Source organism: Canis lupus, chromosome 8 (genome assembly GCF_003254725.2).
Source record: "Canis lupus dingo isolate Sandy chromosome 8, ASM325472v2, whole genome shotgun sequence".
NCBI lineage: Eukaryota > Metazoa > Chordata > Mammalia > Carnivora > Canidae > Canis > Canis lupus.
The window spans coordinates 70779697-70799938 of record NC_064250.1 but is presented as its reverse complement, the minus strand read 5'-3'; the positions used below and the strand labels follow the sequence as shown (position 1 = coordinate 70799938).

General features: G+C 41.5%; 1 protein-coding gene across 3 annotated transcripts in view; it reads right to left on the bottom strand.

Moving 5' to 3' along the window:
* RCOR1 (REST corepressor 1) overlaps nucleotides 1–20242 on the bottom strand; it is a 138436-nt gene that overhangs the window by 13289 nt on the left and 104905 nt on the right. For all 3 annotated transcript variants that reach the window (XM_025444068.3, XM_025444067.3, XM_025444065.3), the window contains exons 4-11: nucleotides 19784–19836; nucleotides 17131–17292; nucleotides 16308–16426; nucleotides 13603–13681; nucleotides 10589–10783; nucleotides 4177–4254; nucleotides 3892–3949; nucleotides 3144–3373 (exon numbers count right to left, since the gene is read on the bottom strand). In XM_025444068.3, coding sequence (XP_025299853.2) covers nucleotides 3144–3373; nucleotides 3892–3949; nucleotides 4177–4254; nucleotides 10589–10783; nucleotides 13603–13681; nucleotides 16308–16426; nucleotides 17131–17292; nucleotides 19784–19836 — 974 coding nt within the window. The remainder of the gene's footprint in view (nucleotides 1–3143; nucleotides 3374–3891; nucleotides 3950–4176; nucleotides 4255–10588; nucleotides 10784–13602; nucleotides 13682–16307; nucleotides 16427–17130; nucleotides 17293–19783; nucleotides 19837–20242) is intronic.

Genomic DNA, 20242 nt, shown 5'->3' with positions numbered 1-20242 from the left:
CTCGGCACCCATCCCACTCAGCCAACAGCCACTGGCCTGCGCTGGGACACAGGGACAAACAGGAGAGCTAAGATGGAAAGATCTTTAAAAGCCTCGAAGGCATTTCTTAACTAAAACAGACTCTTGGACCCAAACCAGAAGGTTACAAGGTGTCTTTGTGCTCATTGCTATACTCATGCTCTCTCATTGCTAGGGAAACCCCTGGGCCTTGAATCCCAAATCTAAAAACAGTGGTTTCTTTAGGCAACACCACAATTTATGAGAACAGCTGTTAGGTCAGGAAATTTCTCCTCAGCAGGAACACAACTCAAGTCATTCTGTGACGTCAAGGGGGACTCTACCTCCAAGCCAGTCCTGTTTGGCATCCCCCTCACCCTTTCTGACACCCACCCACTTCTGCTCTGTACTGCATCCTTGTCCACCTCAGAGAGCTCAGAATCTCAACATCTCAAAACCTGTGGGCTGCCTTCCCTTCTCAGCTCTGAAAGAAAAAAGCCTACGGCCAATAGGCCATCATGTTATGAGACATTTGACCATTCTAATGTCTACCTCCCTGTATGTGCTACATTTAACACAAAACCTGAGGGCAGAAGGGGTGGACAGGACACTAGCAGGAGTCTTCCTTAACTGCTGGATTCCACAGGAGACACAAGAATGAGAAATGATGAGAGCACCAGTTCTGGGCACTGACTAGACAACCAGCATCCTAATAAGCTCCCTAGGCCCCTCACGGACACAGAGAAGAGCTGGTCCTTACAGATTTGATCTCCTTTTGCAAACTAACATGGAGAAGAGAGAAGCAGGGTGGTGCAGTAGGAAGGCTGGTGCTACAAGGAGCATAAAAAAAGGGATCGTGTTGCCCGGGTGGTGAAGCGTTTGCCTTCGGCTCAGGTCATGATCCCGGGGTCCCCATGAAGGGCTCCCTGCTCAGTGGGGAGCCTGCTTCTCCCTCTGCCTCTGCTGCCCCCCACATGCTTGTATACACTCTCTCTCAAATAAGATCTTTTTAAAAAGGCGGGAGGGGGAGGGACCAAAGAAAAGGAAATAAAGTATGTGAGGGCAGGGATTTAAATGACTGAAGAGGTGAAAATGTTTAGAGACAAACACAAATATCATACGTTGAAGAGAGATCAGGGTCCTGGCATTGGTTTTGAAGGGAGGGCTGGGCAAACAGATACATGGAAGATCAACAACCTGAGAGAAATGAAGACGTGCTGCCTGGTGGGAAATGCAGCGTTTATGAGCCAATGCTACCAGAGACGGGGAAGAGAGTTCTCACAGGTACTTTGATGTGCAATCACCATGGTGAGTAGACCATGAAGAATGGCCCTCCTGGACTAGGAGGGAAGAAACATAACTGTCAGTGAATGAACCAGACCTAAGAAACAGGAGGAAACTATATGCGAAAACCACTGACATCCCATCCCATTGGTGATGGCCCCTGGTCCCAAATTTACGACCACAATTTTATGCTAACCCTGCCAACACCCACTTTGATTAACTGAAGAGGGAAGGGAACCAGTTTCCTATTATTTCTACTTCCTAAGACTAAAGCTGGGAAACACACATGGGAGAAAGCTGTCATTCCTACAAATTCTAAAGTTCCTTCTCTGGTAATTCTCATCTTTTAATGCTTCCTAAGTTAAGTCCAGGACATCAGGGAAGTTCATTTGTTGTAAAGTGGCAACTGGCACCAGGACAAGCATCCCTGCTAAAAGATGCCATCTTGTCTCTGCTCACATGCTGCTGTGTTCCATGGTCTCAGGCTGGGCCATGCATGGCTGTGGCTGGGGAAACCACTCACACTGTTAATATAAATTCTGTATACTCATTACAAAGGTTTTCTGGTAGAAAGCTCTAAAGAGTCTAAAGGAGTATGTTTCAGGGGCACCTGGGTCGCTCGGTGGCTGAGCATCTGCCTTTGGCTCAGGATGTGATCCCAGCATCCTGGGATTGAGTCCCATGTCGGGCTCCCTGCATGGAGCCTGCTTCTCCCTCTGCCTGTGTGTCTGCCTCTTTCTCTGTGTCTCTCATGAATAAATAAATAAAATCTTTAAAAAAAAAAAAGAGTATGTTTTAACACCTTCTGACAGATGTGCCTCTCGGCCCTTCAAACTGGCGCATAGGCATGGAGTGCTCCACCTGCAACATGCTGCGCAGGGGAGGCACTGTGTGCTCAGGTCAGGAGGGGGCCTCAGCTGCTTCTATAACCAGCCTTCTTAGAGCAAAGGCAGAGCACAGACAATACAAAATAGGTAATTTCAAATCATTCCTGCATGGTCTGGGAGACGCTCTGATGAGAAAGTGACTTTTCCTGTAAAGCTCAATTAAACCTTGGAGTTCCATGTCAATGAACACACTCAAATATTTGTCAAGGGACTGGCAATGAACTTTTCGCTCTGCCTCGCCCCATTCTCCTCCTCTGTAGAAGAGGGGTAAGTATGGAGCAGGGCTGGCCAGGCTAGATGGGGAAATGGCAGGTAGCCCTGTCCCAGGAAGCAGGGAGGTCATAGGTGGGGTCGTGCAACTGCAGGAATCTGGCTGCCTACGCTGTGCTGAGACAGCTGATGACATCAGTGCAGCTATCCTGGAGACTGCCAGGAATGTCAGCCACCAGGCTGGAAGGTCCAGCCAACCAGAGAACCTAGAATTGTCCCCATCGATATTTAAAGCCATTAGCCCCAAACAGCATCAAAGCCTGGATGATTTGGGACAGAAGAGGCAGACCCAGGAACTCCTGGTTGGCTAGCTGTGCCGATTCACCAAGAAGTTCATTAACCTCCCACTGAGATGATAACCCATTTTATGTGACCAAGCTTCACTGACATGGCTCAAGGCACTTCCAACTTTATGGCTGAGTTCTTACTTGATCTAAGGAAATGTTGGTAATGTGAATATCTTGTAGCTGGAGGAAACCAGGATGGAACTAAGAATCTATACAGGAATTAAAATGTGAGTAATATACCTAATGACCAAAAACTAACGAGTATCAACATATATATTATGGTATTTATAGGTAAAAGTCAAGTCATTGATGGGGCTGAGCGCTAAACATATTTCCACAGTGGAGCAAGGCCATCAGAGAATAATAAAGTAAGTATCAAGCATGGACCCGGCAAGTGATCCCATTTTTTCAGATTTACCTCGTCTTCCTCTTCAGGCATCTTGATAGAATTATCTGGGGACTTGATAGGTTTCTGGCTACTGGGCCCATTGGTCTCTTCTTTACCATGTTCTGCTTCCCATTCTTGTAAAACTTCATCTATGTTGAAGCGGCGCCGATAATTTACAAAGAAATTTTTCACTTGTACCACTGATTTGTTCCCAATCACGTCTGAGATTGCCTGAAAATCTCGGCCATACTTCCTGATGGCTAAGGATGGAAGAAAGCATTGTTTGTCAATACAGGAGGAAAACAACTTTTAAAAACCCACATGAAAAAAAAAAAGAAAAAAAAAAAAAAAACCCACATGACTGAGACTTTATCTGGATAAGAAAACCTAAGGGACTTATAACAGCAGGCACTATCTCAGTGTATTACACCAGTGGGAAAACACAGCAGTGTAGCTGCATCTCGTAGAGGACTAATCCAACAAGTCCAGTAGGACCCTGGCATCCAGAAATCTGCACCTTCCATCACATGTCCCAAGATACCTACAGACACCCAGCCAGCGGCTGTGGACATTCCACATTCTTCTTTTCAGGATCCCCAGGTCTAGAACACCTCTAACCATAAAACTCTTGATAATCTGCTGCTTTTGGAGTATTTTTATACTTTCTAACCAATCAGAACCCAACACACTCCCACAAGTGGTGGAGTGAGAGTGGATGAGGCAGGACTTTCCCTAAAGGCTGCCATAGCCCCCAGCCCACGGAGAGGACTCCTCATACCTTGTACCGCAAGAAGCTGCTCTTCCGTGGTCCAACGTGCATTACATTTCTGAATGACCTGCACATACGAATGAGTTACATGAGCTTAATGCATTTACAGGTGAATATATCTTTACAAAAGCTAATCTTATTTTTTCTCCTATCAGAATTTCAATATCAACTAGGTTTTAAAAATTGTGTCTATGCCTTTCTTTCTATGGGATGGAGATATATTACATAGATATTAAATTCTTAAGTGCATACAACTTGGTCATGACTTCTAAGATGACGTCAACATAATCCTACCTCAGGAAGCCGATATGGTTCTATTCCACCGTCAAGTTTTTCTTTAAGAGCACTGTTTGTCTGCTTAATATTCTGAATCTAAGAGAAAGAAGAAAATATTTTAATTTTAAAAATGAAAAACTTTTATGAAGGTATGAAAAGAAAACAGAACCAAAAAAAAAAAAAGAGAGAGAAACAAAAACCCAAGAACAAAGAAATACCTGACCTGTATGGTAGCCAAGATTTGAGGTCCCTACGGTATTCTTTCAGAGCATCTAACTAGATTCTTTAATTGACTTGCTTAGAGCAGCAGACAAGGGACAACAAGGAGGGCATGGTGCTGAAAGGGCTCCTGTATGCAAGTCCTAATTCATAATTTCGTAACAGGTCATCCTAAGTCCTATATCTGGAGTCTGACAAAAACGCAGCCAGGCTGGGCTTCCTACCACACAGAACTGAGCTCAAGCCGTGGAGGAGGCAGAGTGCAGGCAGAAGGGAAGAGGCCCAGGCTCTACAGCAGGACTGCAAGCAGCCTCCCAGAGCCCCGAGCACGGTCCGGTCTGAGCACTACCCAGGGCCAGAGCCCACAGGGCAGCCTTCTTTAAGGAGAAAAGAAAGCAGTATGTCAGTTTCCACAAGCCTAATGGTGATCCACGGTAATTTTTCATTTTCTCACAAATTATCTCTTCTACATTATTATTTGGATTCAATGTACCTAATCTTTCAATGCCCCTACCTAATCAAAAGAAAGACACAATACCAAGCAACTGCATCAATCTGTGGCTGTTTCTGACTCCTGCACGGATTCCAGAGTGAGCTGGGTCTTGAGAAGGGGTCCTTTCTTGTCAGCTCTACCTGCAGACACATTTCTGGGCCAAGCACCAGGGGGTATTCTGACCCAGGATTTTTCCCTTCTGAATAATCCCATGGGCAAAAATAAAGCAAGCAAGAGGAGTGGCTCAGGTCATGATCCCAGAGTCCTGGGATCTAGTCCCACATTGGGCTCCCTGCAGGGAGCCTGCTTCTCCTTCTGCCTGTGTTTCTACCTCTCTCTCTCTCTGTCTCTCATTAATAAATGAATACAAACTTTTTTTAAAAAGCAAGAAAAAAAAAGGCAAGGAGAGAAACATTCATTTTCCCAAATAAAACATCAAAGACCCTCATGAGCAGAAGGTGCCCTTGAAAGCTGCAACCCTATTAAGATAAAGAAAAGCAGGACTGTAAGAGGTAGGGAAGGGAAGGGAGACTAGTGGAGACAGGGGTGAAGGGCATGGTCTCATAGACTCTTTAATAATTCTTTCTAAAAATCTTTTTATACTTAGACGAAAATTTCAAGTACTTAACATTTCATAGAATTCCAATTTTGCATTTCCTATGTTTTACTTCTTCTAAAAGGCTTAAAAGGGAGTAGAGATGTACAGGGGGCTGGTGGCCCAGTAAATAAGACTACCATTGTAAAGGACCAGAAAGTCAGCCTGTTTGCCACTAGTAAGGGCCTTAAAGCCTACCGGAAGTACAGCCCACGCCAAATCTTTTTGTCAAATCAGAACACAGACGTAACTGAAAAAAAAAAAAAAAAAAAGGAAATGTGCATAATATTTACTCTATAGTAAAATTAAAACTGAGGACCCCGATTTACTGAAATTTGCTTTAGTTTATTTCTGAAAAGGTACAAGTCAGAATAAAAGAAACTGGTACCAGAAATTTAGTCACAGTAAGCTCTTGGGAAAGTGATGCCAAGCTCTCAGACCAGCACTATCTGTTTCAGCAACATCCTGAAGCTGTGCTACCTGACATGAGAGCCATCAGCCACACGTTGCTACTAAGCACTTGAAATGTGGCTTATGCAATGAAGGAATCGAACTTTTAATTTCTTCTATTCTAATCCAAACTTGAACTTACATGACAGTGCATGTCTACTGGATACCCTATCAAACAGCATGGTCTCAGACTCTTGCTCAGAGCTCTTAGGTACCGACACATAAAATGTCAGATGTTCAGCATTATGTTCACTGAACTCTCTTTAGGCCTAGAAACTCATTGACAGGGAATTAGCGAATTCTCTAAAGTCCGCAATCTAGAACTTCAGCCTCCTAGCACTTCTGTCAAATATGCTATTCCGTTTGCTCCAGCTTGTTCACCTATGTAATAAAACTGGGTATATACTGCACTGTGATTAGGTAACGTGCATTTTCTAAGTTAGACCAACCTATTTACCACAGGCATTTTCTCTTTAAAATCAATAAAGCAGTATAGAGAGGAAACAAGTAGCTACATGGCAAAACCTCCACAAATTCTAAACTAAAAGTTAGCTCTAAATTCTCATTAACCGGGCAGCCCCGGTGGCGCAGCGGTTTAGTGCCGCCTGTAGCCCGGGGTGTGATCCTGGAGACCCGGGATCGAATCCCACGTCGGGCTTCCTGCATGGAGCCTGCTTCTCCCTCTGCCTGTGTCTCTGCCTCTCTCTGGCTCACTTTGAATGAATAAATAAATAAATCTTAAAAAAAAATTTCTCATTAACCTTCATCTCTCGTCCTAATGTATTTTCCTTATTAGTAATACTCAGTGTCTACCCTTGGAGTAAGAATAGGGCTTAGTTGCCAACATCATGCCAAGTGGAAAAGAAGCCAGAGTGGCAACAAGCTGCAGAAGAAACAGGCTATAAAGGAACTCAGCTCGTAAGGAAAACACACAAAATAGACTGGTGCCTCACTTAGATCTCCCAGCTGTGCATGACCTTATTCTTCTACTTGATTGTATGACTGTCTCCTCAACTCAAAGACCTAACACGCCAGGTGCCCAGAGGTGGGTGTCTCCCTCGGAGCTAGGAGGAGCTGTTGTGCAAAAGCTCTGGCATGCACAAAGTAAAGGAGTTCCTGCTAAGGTAACGGCGGATGGGTTAGCTCCGCCTCCTGAGTCTCCTTGGCTGCCCTGGACGCAGATGTGAAGGCTACAAAATGGCTTCTGAAGCTTCCAACGTGAGACAACTAGCAGGGTGCAAAGCTGGTAGACGCAGAATGGCAGAGGAGAACATGTGGATGCATCTGGGGTCCTCAAGCACACCACTGAGCAGACGGGCTAATGCCAGCAGGCACTGGCGCTGGGACTGGGCCGCTGATAAGAACAAATCCTGAATTGTTTAAGCTGCTGTTAGTCGGGTTTTCTGCCGTATTCACGTGAGCCCTTCCCTGAGCCGCCCCCACACATGGATGGAGGCACCCAGCAAAGATGTCCGGACAGTGACCGGCTGCCGTGGAGTCAGCGAAGGCCTCTGGCAGCAGCTCCGTCAGGCTGCAGGGGGTAAACAACCTCTCTCAGTGAGGAGACGTAAGCCCTCTCTATTCAAGCAGCTACCTTCCAATAAAAAATTCCTGCTCCTGACCCTGGCTGTGAAACCAAAGACTGTTTTATCTATCTGACTGTAGCGCCAGTCACACCTCCATGGGAGCAGAGGCCTCATTTTCTTTCCTCCATGTATTAATGCTGAACGGCAAGCGCTGGGAACTCGCTCAGCGGAGGGGGAAAGTCCCCTTATAGAGGAAGATGAAAATGCATGTGGGAGCTCGCAGCCCCAATCAGAGAGCTCTTCCAGCACAAACAGAGCTTAAAATGCTCTCTCCCGCAGCAGCCTCAGATAGCCTGTAAGATCAGGCAGGCAAGGATTAATCTCATTTGAAAAGAGGCCCAGAAAGATTAAGTGATTCTCCTAAGATTAGGATGCAGCTGTGCCAGCAGCCAAGACTAGAAGCCAATCCTCTGATTGCACAGGGCACACTTGGTCCTGTTCTGCGCTGCCACCCGACCCAAGGGGACAGACCCGGGTCACAGCCCCTTCTTCCCATCTAGGAAATGATGATTGGCCTCGATTTAACCTCCCAAGGAACCATCAAGATCAACAAGTCAAAGCAGCAAAAACTAAAAGTAAACCATCAGTTCACAATTTGCCTTGAATTCCAGAGAGAGACGGATGGGGGGAGGGGCGGAACACTAAGGACAGGACATTAGGCTACTCAGTTGAATTTGCAGTTTAAATGTACTGTGTAAAATCAGATTCAAATGATGAGCCATTCCTTGTACAAGGCACAAATAATTAGAAAAGGATTAATTTTATTTATTTATTTTTTAAAGATTTTATTTATTCATTAGACAGAGAGACAGAGAGAGAGAGGCAGAGACACAGGCAGAGGGAGAAGCAGGCTCCATGCAGGGAGCCCCACGTGGGACTCCATCCCTGGTCTCCAGGATCACACCCTGGGCTGAAGGCAGGTGCTTAACCCCTGCGCCACCCAGGCTGCCCAGGATGAATTTTAAAAACAAGATCATTTCCAAGAGCATCATAACATACCAGACATCTAGGGATAACTCTGACAAAGCCCTGGACACAGAAATGGCACAACACCGAGAGGAATGACAGATCTGTGTTGGGGGGGAGAGATCACATTCAGGAGTCCCGGTTAGTTCTCCAGTTTAACTCTCTATTTTGATCTAGAGATTCAATACAATCCCAATAAAAATTCCGTAATTATTTTTCTGGAAACTGAGAAGGTAAATCTAAATTTTATATAGAAACACAAAAGGCCAGGACAGACAATCTTGGAGGACTTACCATCTAAGACCAGAGATACTAAGATGTGTAACATACATATAATTAAGGAAGGATAGTATCAGTGAGGAATGGACACACAGGACGGAATAACAAGAGAACCCCAAAGCAGATCATCTATGGACACTGGATTTAGAACAAAGGTCACAATGCACTGAGGTAAGAAAAGGATAGTCTTCAATTAACAGTGCTGTTAACTAGCTATCCACCTGCAAACACAAGTATCAACCCTACATGTAACAGCATACACGGAAGAACATTTCCAGACAGAGTGAAGATCAACATGTGAAGGGCAAAACAACACTTTGAGGATAGCATGAGACAATATCCTTATAACCTTAGGAAAGGTTCTTGACAAAACTTAAGAGCACTAACCGTTAAAGATAAGAATGAGAGGACTACTTTAAAATTAAAAATTTCACCAAAAGATGAACCATTAAAAGAGTGAAAAGGCAAGCCTCAGAATGGGAAGGAGGAAATAATTTTGCCCCACGCCCAAGGGGGTATAATTAGGCAATGCCTGAGGACACTTCTGTTGTCACAACTGATGGGGGCAAGGTGCTACTGGTATCAATTAGGTAAAGGCCAGAGTAGCTGCTAAACATCTTAACAATACATAGGACAACTCCTCATGACAAGGAATCATCCAGCCCCAAATGTCAAAAGTGCTACAATTAGTTTTAAGCCTTAATGTAATGTAACCAAACTCACATAACTGATATAACCACTCTAGAACACTGTTTGGAATTTTTTTTGAAAATGCTCGACAGTTAAGCATCCGGCTCTTGATTTTGGCTCAGGTCATGATCTCAAGGTTGTGAGATCGAGCCCCATGTCGGGACTCTCTTTCCCTCTTCCTCTGCACACACTCGCCTCCCCGAAGGAAAGGAAAGAGAGGAGCAAAGAGGGAAGGGGGAAGAGAGGGATGGAGTTAGGGAGGGGGGAGAGAAGAGACAAAAGAAAAAAGAAAATGCTGGACATATGCATACTCTATAACCCAGCAATTCTACTCGTAGGCATATATCCAACAAAGATGCATACAAAACTGACCGAGTCATATAAAAAAACATTCATACCAGTATTACTTGTTAATGGCTCAAAATGGGAAACAACCCAAATTTCTACTAATAGTATAATGGGTAAGTTGCAGGATATTTATACCCCAATGAGAAAGAACAACATCTATGGCTCTCTACCACCTGGACGGATCTCTTATGTTGAATGACTGCTGGGCATAAAAGAAACCACATTGTATGATTTTGTTTATATAAAACCCAAAAGTAGGTAAAAGTAATGTGTGGTTTAAAAGGTCAGACCACTGGTTAGCTACTTGGAGAAGGTGGGTAATGAGTGAGGGGGCATTAATGAGGCATTGGAAGCAATGTTGAGTCCCCAGAGGACAGGCAGTACAAGGGGAAATGAACAGGGCTTGGGAGACAACATTTCTTTTCTTGATCCAGATGGTGGCTGTGTGGTGGGTGTGCTCACACTGTGAAAATCACACACACACACACACACATCCCATTACTATCTATCTATCTATCTATCTATCTATCTATCTATCTATCTATCCACCATATATATATATACCATATATATATGATATATATTTATATACTACTATACATAATATAGATATATATAAATCTTCAATTTCAAAGTTAATTTAAGAAACATCAATGGATCAGTACCTAGGATCTTCTGTCCAATTCCTGAGAAACAAAATGCCCTTTAGAGATTTGTGAAGAGCACACACAGCTAGGTGTGTGAAACATACAAAGGCCTCTGGAGCACCGTTAGCCCTCGCGCCCAGGACAGGACCCGCGGTACCTGCCGCTTGATCGAGACCAACTCCATGTCTAGCTGCCTGAGCACCGTGGTGGCGGCCGTGGCGTTGGCAGAAACAGCCTCCACATCTTCTTGAGAAAGAAACATTCCTTTGGGAGGTTTCCTTTTTGCTCTATTTTTAGCTTGTGTACTATGTTTCTCTTTTTTGATCTGAGGAACTGTCTCCGTAGGGGGCACCTGCATGATATACATATTTGATAAATGAGATTCTAAAACATTAAAATAAAAAATAAAAATAAATAAAAAAATAAAACATTAAAATGCCAAAGGAACAGTAATAAGCATATTTTCTTAACATGGCTGTAAACAATCGAAGACAAACACCATGCCATATTGTAATTACCATCTATAAACTCTAACAGGCAGTTAACAAAAACACTGGCTATTGAATTTTGGCTAAACACTTCAAAGCAGAATCCACTGCCCTCCTGTATAAACACAATCTTCTATCACTCAAGCCTCTGGCAATAAGCATGCTCAGTTCCCTGTAGTAATACAGGAAGAAAAAAGATCTGTATTCTCTTCTGTGTGCTTTGTATATATGAATGGGGAGCTATTTTATCCTAATAGTTCTTAGCAAAATAGATGGATTTGGGACCACAGAAAAGAGGAAAAAAACCGATTCACATATTAAAAAATCCATTTAAATTCTTTAAATCTGTTCAGAAGTTTATTAAAATATAAACTTCCATATGTAACTATGACTTTTTTATAAACCTTTTTTTGGATGACACTTAGCTTTTAGGACAACTGTATAATTTGCCTCAAAAATATATGCTGTCATTTTATAATGCATGACTGCTGCTAATTTTTTAAAGTGCTTTCTCTAAAACTGAAACCTCTGGAAATGAAATGTAATAAAATCTTGGCCAGGAAAGGATACTGTCTTCCTGATAACAATTTTAAGAAGCTGTTTATAATCTCATCTTGTTAGAGTATTAACATTTGCTGATGAATCTGAGAATACATTCAGGTTTTTTGCTTCATATTTTAAAAGACTGAGGGAGGCAGATTCTGTAAACTATGATGGTACCAATGAGGTCTTGAACAAGTGGTCATAAACAATACATAAAAATATTAGTTGGCAATAAACTATATTCTGTAATAGCACTGTGCTGTTAAGATCACCGATTGACCATGTGTGTTTTAACAACATTTTTGTATGTAAAGAAATTAAGAAATAAATCATTTTTCTTTTAATCAGAAACTGTGCTATTATATAGAAATAAGAATTACAGAAATTAATGCAAAATCAAGCATTTCCTCTTTCATTTAAAATGTTCCATTGAAGAGCCTAATAAAATAACAATGCATCAAAACAAAGCTTCCTAAAAATTGTAGGTACAATTTGATTTTTCCCAAATAATCTAATTTAGCTAACCATTAAAATGGTCTTGTTGTTTGGGCATGCATATAAGTCACTGGCTCGAGTGCTGTCCAGAAAGAATTACCAGTTTTCAGTTTGGTGGTATGTAGCAATATACCAAAAGAAGCCTTAAAAAAATGTAACCAGGAGACAGTGACCCAACAATTCAACTTCCAGAAATTTGTTCCAATAGAAAAAATTCAGTGTACTAACATTTAATCATGAAATCAGCATTTCAACATTGTTTGTAATAGCAAAAAGCAAGAAGGGAAAACCAAACCCCTAAGATTACTTAACTGAATTATGAAATACAGGTATGATAAACTAACATACAGCTATATACACAAATATTTGACAAATATTTCTTGACATAAAAACTTGTTCAAGAAAAAGTAAACTTAAAAGGTTATAAAAAATTATACACATTAAGATCTCACTTTGTTTTTTAAAAAGTGAGTACAGATTCAGAATTATGTATATAGGCGTATCATTTCACAGGAAGTCATCTGGAAGAAGTCACCCAAATGTTAATAGTGATTAAGGGTGATAATATTGTGAGTCATTTTCCCCTTTTTATTTAGCTAGATCTCCTACTCTGCCTATGAAAAGCATGTATTACTGAAGTGATTTTAAAGTTTAGGTACGCCTAGACACTTTTGTTTTTCTTAGAACAGCCTAAAACAGCTGTTCTCATACTTTAGAACCTTCTGAGATAGAGAACTCTGGTTTTACTGAAACTATAGAATCTGTCTTCAGAAAAACACTTGTATGAAGATATAAAAGTCATATCCACACTGGGATTCAATACTCCAGCCTGAACCAAGGGGCTGATGGGTGCCAATGGCCAAAGACTATATTGTTAGCCCACCAGGGACCAGCTGCTATGTGGTGCGGGGTTTCCATTTTGTGCCAAGGAGCCTTGGGTTTCCATGGAGAGCCTTCAGGGATCTCACACATGCGTTATTCAACTTTGAATGGACAAAATAACCTTAGGCTGCACCCCATTTCAAAAGGCTAATAAGATCATCTGGACACCCCATCGTTCTCAGTGGACAGTTTATAATAAATGTTATAAATATACAAAACCAAAGGCATATACAATTGTAGGAATTCATGGGCCTCTTGAATCCTCTGACATAATGATTTTTAAGATGTGAAAGACTAAAAGGTCACCATGTGTGGGGCTCAAGGTCATATGACCCACACTGTTGGTTCTGAGTAATAGGACAACGTGCACCGAGTCCCTGCCTGCCCTTCACAGTCCCCTCCAGAACCACTGTGCAGGCCCCTGGGACTGGCCACCCCGAGGGCTGAAAGAAATAATTAATCCTCACCAGCACCATCCCACTGCTGATTGACCCCTGGAGCTAGTGGCTTAGGGAGGGCAGTGAGGATGGCTGCCCAGTGGGGACAAAATCCTTACTCAGTAATGTTAACACTTCTTTTATTCCTGTTTCTCAGCAAATAAAAATCTAAGGTCTATAAAGCAAAGTTAGTATTGTTTAAAGTTTTATCATGATGCCTTATACATAGTACTTAATATATTAAATAGAATAAGTAAGAGGAATGTTTTATTTATGGAACTAGTAATAAAATTTATTTGCCTAAACAATACTAGGGAAAAAAATACCTCCTTTTTGCTTTCCTTGTTTTGATCAATCTCAATGTCAATGGGGTTATTTCCATTTGTTTCTTCCAGTTCATCCTCACTGGAAGACAAGAACAAGTTACTGAAAGATTACTTGGTACTAATTCTATTTAATATACAAATATAAGCAATAAATTGATTTAATGACAGATTTAATATAAAATTAGTATGTTTTCAGACTGCTGAGATAAAAAAAAACATTTCTACAATTCACATAAAATAATACCAATTCCATAGTTCTCTTGGTCTAAAAGATTTAAAAAGCTTTTTCACAACTCTCCACTGAGAATAACAAACTTAAGATGTTTATGTCATTGCCCCATAATTAGTCTGTGGTGGGCTAGGACATGATCATGAGACATAACAGATTACTCCAGAATCAAGTCCCACTGCTCTGAGAACAAAGTTCCCAACAAGTAAAACTTCATTTCAAGTTCCACGAGTAGACACTTATGACTCTACACAAGTGAGAGAATGAGAGGGCCTTCTTCTGGGTGGCCTGCATAGACTGGTATTTCAAATTAGGTTAATTTAAAAAAGAACACTCACATGGACATGGTACTTCAAATGCTTTTGTTTACAGCCTTCCACGTATTACTAATTTTTTAGAAGAACTCTGTAGTAGTTAGGACATTTACTTTAAAAAATATGAAAACTAAGGTTCACTCACACAAGTTGAGCAGCTGGCCCCAGTATGCCCACAGTTTCGACCAACTCAACAGTGGTGGCAGCAGAACAGTCAGGTGTTCAAATGTCAATGTCCCCACTGTCTCAGGATCCAACCCAGGTGGCGATGCTACCCTTCTCCCCATCCACCCTGGCAGCCCCTCAGGGGGTGAGAGGTTCTGGCTGAGAAGAGCCAGAGGAGAGCAAGCCCAGGGCTCAGGAAACTCTTTCCCAGGTCCTGCCATTACTGCCAACGATCTCTCAGGTCCTACACCATGTGGTGTGCACTCCTTGGTCTGCATCCAGACAACGGGGAAGGTGCTTGCAGCAGGTGGGAGCACAGCCCCTCTCCCTACGCTTGGTGCTGATGCAAAGAAAAAGCACCAGGGAAGTGAGGACACAGGCGTCAGCTGGTGATCTTACCTTTTCATACTCAAGGACAACAAATCCCAACCTATTTAACTCTAATTTCAGCTTGGTAAGAGTATGCTTGTCTGTAGTAACAGACTTACTCTATGAAAAGTAAATGAGACCAAATATATAATGGAAATAAAAATTTTTAATCAAAAGTATCGAACACCCAAAAAAAAAAAAAAAAAAGTATCGAACACCCAAAACAAATTCAGTAGTATTTGCCACTTCTGATTACTAATAAGCATATTGATCCAAAAGCAGACCCATTAGTATGGATGCTGCAGACCACACAACATGCAGATGTATCAAGGTCAACAGTTTTACAGACTCTTGCAGCTGGAGAGAGCTTTGCAGATCTTCCAACCACCGCCCCCATTTTACAGATGGGCGCATGGATCTGAATTCTCCAAAAGAGATACTATTTGTTCTCACCTTATTCTATTTAAAATCATAAAACATTCTCCTGAGATGGGGCTATGGAGATCATATAGTCCATCTTTCTTCACCTTATTTGTATTATTAATTTTTAAAGATAACATTACAAAAAATGTGGAAAACATGATTTAAAAAGCCACCTATGGGACGCCTGGGTGGCTCAGTAGCAAGGCGCCTGCCTTAGGTCCCAGGTCGTGATCCCAGGATCTGGGATCAAGTCCCGCATTGGGCTTCCTGCGAAGAGCCTGCTTCTCCCTCTATGTCTCTGCCTCTCTCTCTGTCTCTCTCTGTCTCTCATGAATAAATAAATCTTAAAAAATAAATAAATAAATAAATAAAATAAAAAGCCACCTATAGCCAGTATGTCTATGCATTGCCTTCTGGACTTTGAGCTTCTTCATTTTAGAGCCAAGGAAGTGGAAACTTGGGGAAGGAGTGTGTTGAATGGACTCACCTATGAACACACAGGACAACCTCTGAAGTTGACATTCAAACTTGCCTCTACATGTGAGTACAGCACAATTCCCACTACTCTGTGTCATTTATAAGACTGAGGAAGTGTTGGCTATAATGCAGCCTACTCATCAAGCTATCCTTAAAACTAGCAACTTATGAAGAAGAAATCATAATATGTTTCTCTCTCTCACTCTCATACACAAAACAGATGGTCAAAAAAAAAGGATGAAGGAAATCTAAACTGTACGGTCATTTTTTAACATACCAGACATTAAAACACGTCAAAAAAAAAGGATGAAGGAAATCTAAACTGTACGGTCATTTTTTAACATACCAGACATTAAAACACGTCAAACAAATTTATATATATATATATATTAAAAAAATTCAACCTAGGAAATAATGGATTCCTTATTAAAAGGAAACACCCTTTAAGGGCAGGAAAGAATATGCGGGAAAGTTTGTTCATTCAAATGGAAGACGCTTACTGATTACATGAAAAGAGTGGTAAGAAAAAATACCTGCAGAACAGAACGTGCATTAACATAGCTCATGAGCATCAGTGAAAGAGTATCTGTGTATGTCTGGCTCCAGCAGGAAGGCGCTGGAGTAAATTAATTACTCGGCCTTTCCTTTGTATGTCTATCAGCTCTTAGAAATTCTAGTAACCCAAAAGATCCCCAACATGGGGAGATACCACTTCCAGAGACACTGACCTCTCCTCCCGCTCCCGCTTCTGTTTCCGAGCATGGCGGTCCATCACACTGGTTTTAGTCCTCGTCTTCTTCCAGGAGTAGTAAAATTTCACCAGACTTGCTATAGATTTATCAGGAAGCTAAACATAAAAACTGAGTTGGTTTCGATTTAGAGCTAATCTTCACAAATCAAGTGCTCTTAGATACAGTTAATAAAGGTGGTCTCACACATCCAGAAAAGTCCTAAGTCACAGCCCTTTTCTCTGAGAAAGAGATTCATTCAAAGAGAACTCTCATCAATACATTCCAAATCACTGCAGAGGGCCTGGAAGTGACACTCAGCCCAAAAAAGATCGCTAAGGCAGTCTGAGATGAATCCAAGTATTCACCTCAGGTTTCTATCCTAACTCTTGGGTTATTTTTTAAAAATTCATTTTAGCACTCATGTAACCATCAGCTTTCCTGGTAGGAGTCCACCAAACAACCTTCTAGAGTATAAGAGATAAGCAAGCCTTCCCCAGGCAGATGCTTCACTTAATCAAACCACCATCAAAGATGCTTTCCATCAGACTAATCTGGGAAGTCCCAATAAGAGAGATGGGGATAGGGTGGCGGAGAGCTTGTGTGACAGCTGCTATCAAGCTGGGGAGTGCTAGGGAATGCTTCACTCCTGTAACGTGAAGCCTCTTATCTACCCCACAGCAAGCATGAACTATTCTATATAAAGGCAGCTTTATTAAAAATGAGAATATTCATGCTTGTGGATGATATCCCTATCCTTTGGGTAGGGTGCAGTGGAGAGAGGCTAGGGAAAAAAGAAAAATCAGTGGTCTCATTTACTTACCATCTGTTGGATTCTATGAAAAGTTTTCCCATGAAAACTAAAGGCTTGCTCAAACAAGACTTTATCTTCCACAGTCCACTCATCTGGGAAGGGGGTAAAGTTGGGCAAATCAGCCAATGACTTTTCAATATTATGCTTATGCCAAAAGAGCATCCCAAGAGCCTAGAAAAATAGTACAAGTGAAATTTTAGACCAAAGATGTGAGTGAAACATTAAAATGGAAATGAGGTTGGCAAAAGAGCATGTGCTCCTCTGCAGACAATACTGCTATGCAAGTGACGTGGATTTGCGCCCACCAACATGCTGACTCCTGTGAGACAGGTTCCATTATGCTCACTTCTCAGATTAGAATAGGGTGGCCCTGAGAAATTAAGTCCTTGCCAATGGTCCAATACTGATAGATGACAGAGGCAGTGTGGCTCTAGAATCTGTGCTCTTAAAAGACCACACTTGAATGCCTCTGTATACAATAGGACAAAATAATCTATAGAAGCACTTAGTTGGGGGTGCCTGGGTGGCACAGTTGGTAAAGTGCCAATTCTTGGTTTCTCAAGGCCGTAAAATCAAGCCCTGTGTCAGGCTCTGTGCTCAGGATGGAGTCTGCTTAAGCCTCTCTCTCTCCCTATGCTCCTCCATCCAACTCTCTCTAAAATAAATAAATTTTGAAAAAAAAATTTTAGGTACTTGTTTTTATTCTTTTGCCAGAAAAGCTCAAAAAATAGTTTTTTGGTAGCTCAGAAGGGTGAAAGGATTCAAATGGGTGAGGGACAAACTGGAAAAAACAGATAATTCAGCAATTTTTTTTCCTGAGAAAACTTCCTGTAACTCCAAAGTGAGAATAATCATACTTTTAAAGACCAGAATCCTTAAAAATTCATACTATATTTAGCAATTACCAATTTTTTTTTAGGTTTTATTTTTTAAGTAAATAAATATCCAACATCCAATATGGAGGGCTTGACCTCATAACCTTGAGATTAAGAGTTGCACACCCTTTTGACTGAGCCAGCCAGCTGCCCCAATTGCCCAATAGTTTTTACACTTTCTAAATAGAATTAAAAGTTGGTGATGGGGGATCCCTGGGTGGCGCAGCGGTTTGGCGTCTGCCTTTTGCCCAGGGTGTGATCCTGGAGACCCGGGATCGAGTCCCACGTCGGGCTCCCAGTGAATGGAGCCTGCTTCTCCCTCTGCCTGTGTCTCTGTCTCTCTCTCTCTCTGTGACTATCATAAAAATAAATAAATAAATAAATAAATAAATAAATAAATAAATAAATAAATGTTGGTGATGTTCTGGACGCTGGTTGGCTCAGTAGGTGGAGCATGAGACTCTTGATACCAGGGTTTTTTTTTTTTTTTTTTTTTTTTTGATACCAGGGTTTTGAGTTCTAGTCCCACACTGGGTACAGAGATTACTTAAAAATAAAATCTTGGGATCCCTGGGTGGCTCAGCGGTTTAGCGCCTGCCTTTGGCCCAGGGCGCAATCCTGGAGTCCCGGGATCGGGTCCCGCATCGGGCTCCCTGCATGGAGCCTGCTTCTCCCTCTGCCTGTATCTCTGCCTCTCTCTCCCCCTATGTCTATCATGAATAAATAAATAAAATCTTTAAAAAAATAAAATAAAATCTTAAAAAATTGGTGATGTTCTACATGAGTAGGGATTGGAAAAAAAGAAAGCATATATCTCTTGCTTTGAAAGATTTTGGAATGGTTTCATTGTAATTGGCTTTTCTTTTATATATTTTTTAAAGATTTTATTTATTTATTTGAGAGAGAGTGAGCAAGTAAGTGAGCATGAGCAGGGTGAGAGGGAGAAGCAAACTCCCCAATGAGCAAGGAGGCCAGTATGGAGCTCAATCCCTGGATCTTGGGATCATGACCTGAGCCCAAGGTAGACACTTAACAAACCACCCAGAAGTCCCTGTAACTGGCTTTTCTGACAAATTCTACCAGGGTGGAATAATTAAAAGGCCAAGGCTAAAAGAAAGAGTCCAATTCTATATAATGTAACTTAGTGGTACCCTCAGTCATGAGGGTAATTGCTAGTAACTTACAGGCTGTAAAATCTACATCAATGCCCAAGCACTAATCCAACTTAATATGCTTTTTTTTTTTTTTAAATAGTAATTAGAAATGAGGCTGAAATAAGATTATCATCGCACTTCTGGAGCAAAATTAATCTTGTATATTTCTCATTAATAGGTTCCAAACAATTTTTAAAAGAAAATCTTGGTCAGATTTTTACAACCTGAAAGTAATTCAAAACAATTAATATGAAAACACCTTAGGTGTGAGTGTGACAACACGGAGTCAGGGAAAAAAGAACAACATTCAAAATACATGAATGACAAACAAACCACATGTTCAAATAGGGAACCACTATGCCCAAGTATCTGGCATCCTGGAGCTAGCTACCTTGAGCCACAGGAGGCATAAATACTACAAACCTGCAGAAATACACCAGTGTCTTTGAAATCAAAGGTTCCCCTAATACTCATGTCAGGCAGGAAAATGAGACTAGAGCTTTAATTTGCTGGTGATCACCAAAAAATTGCACTGCTACTCAACACACAGAACACAATTTAACAGGTTAGTTACAACCCCCCACCTTTAAATAAAAACCCACTTTTAACAACAAAATGAAACCATGTCATTACCTGTTCCATGTTGTACCCATGCTTCTCTTTAGCAATGGCAATGTATTCATCTACTGAAAAACAAGACAAGAGACCAGTAAACAAACTGTGGGGCAGGAAGGAATGTCTATGAGCACTAGAACTCTATAATTTCAGGCCTCCCAGGCACAAGAATAAAAATAAAGACAATAAAAAAACAATCATATAATATGATCCCATTATGGATCTTACTTACATACATAAATCCCAAGAGGAATGGTTCAAAATATACTCAAGTATCAGCAGTACTTGTCTCTAGCTGGGAAGACGGATTTTTTTTTTTTAACTTAGTTCTACTTAAATTTTCTTTTCTTTTTTTTTTTTTAAAGATTTTATTTATTTATTCATTCATGATAGACAGAGAGAGAGAGGAGGCAGAGACAGAGGGAGAAGCAGGCTCCGTGCCGGGAGCCCGACGTGGGACTCGATCCCGGGACTCCA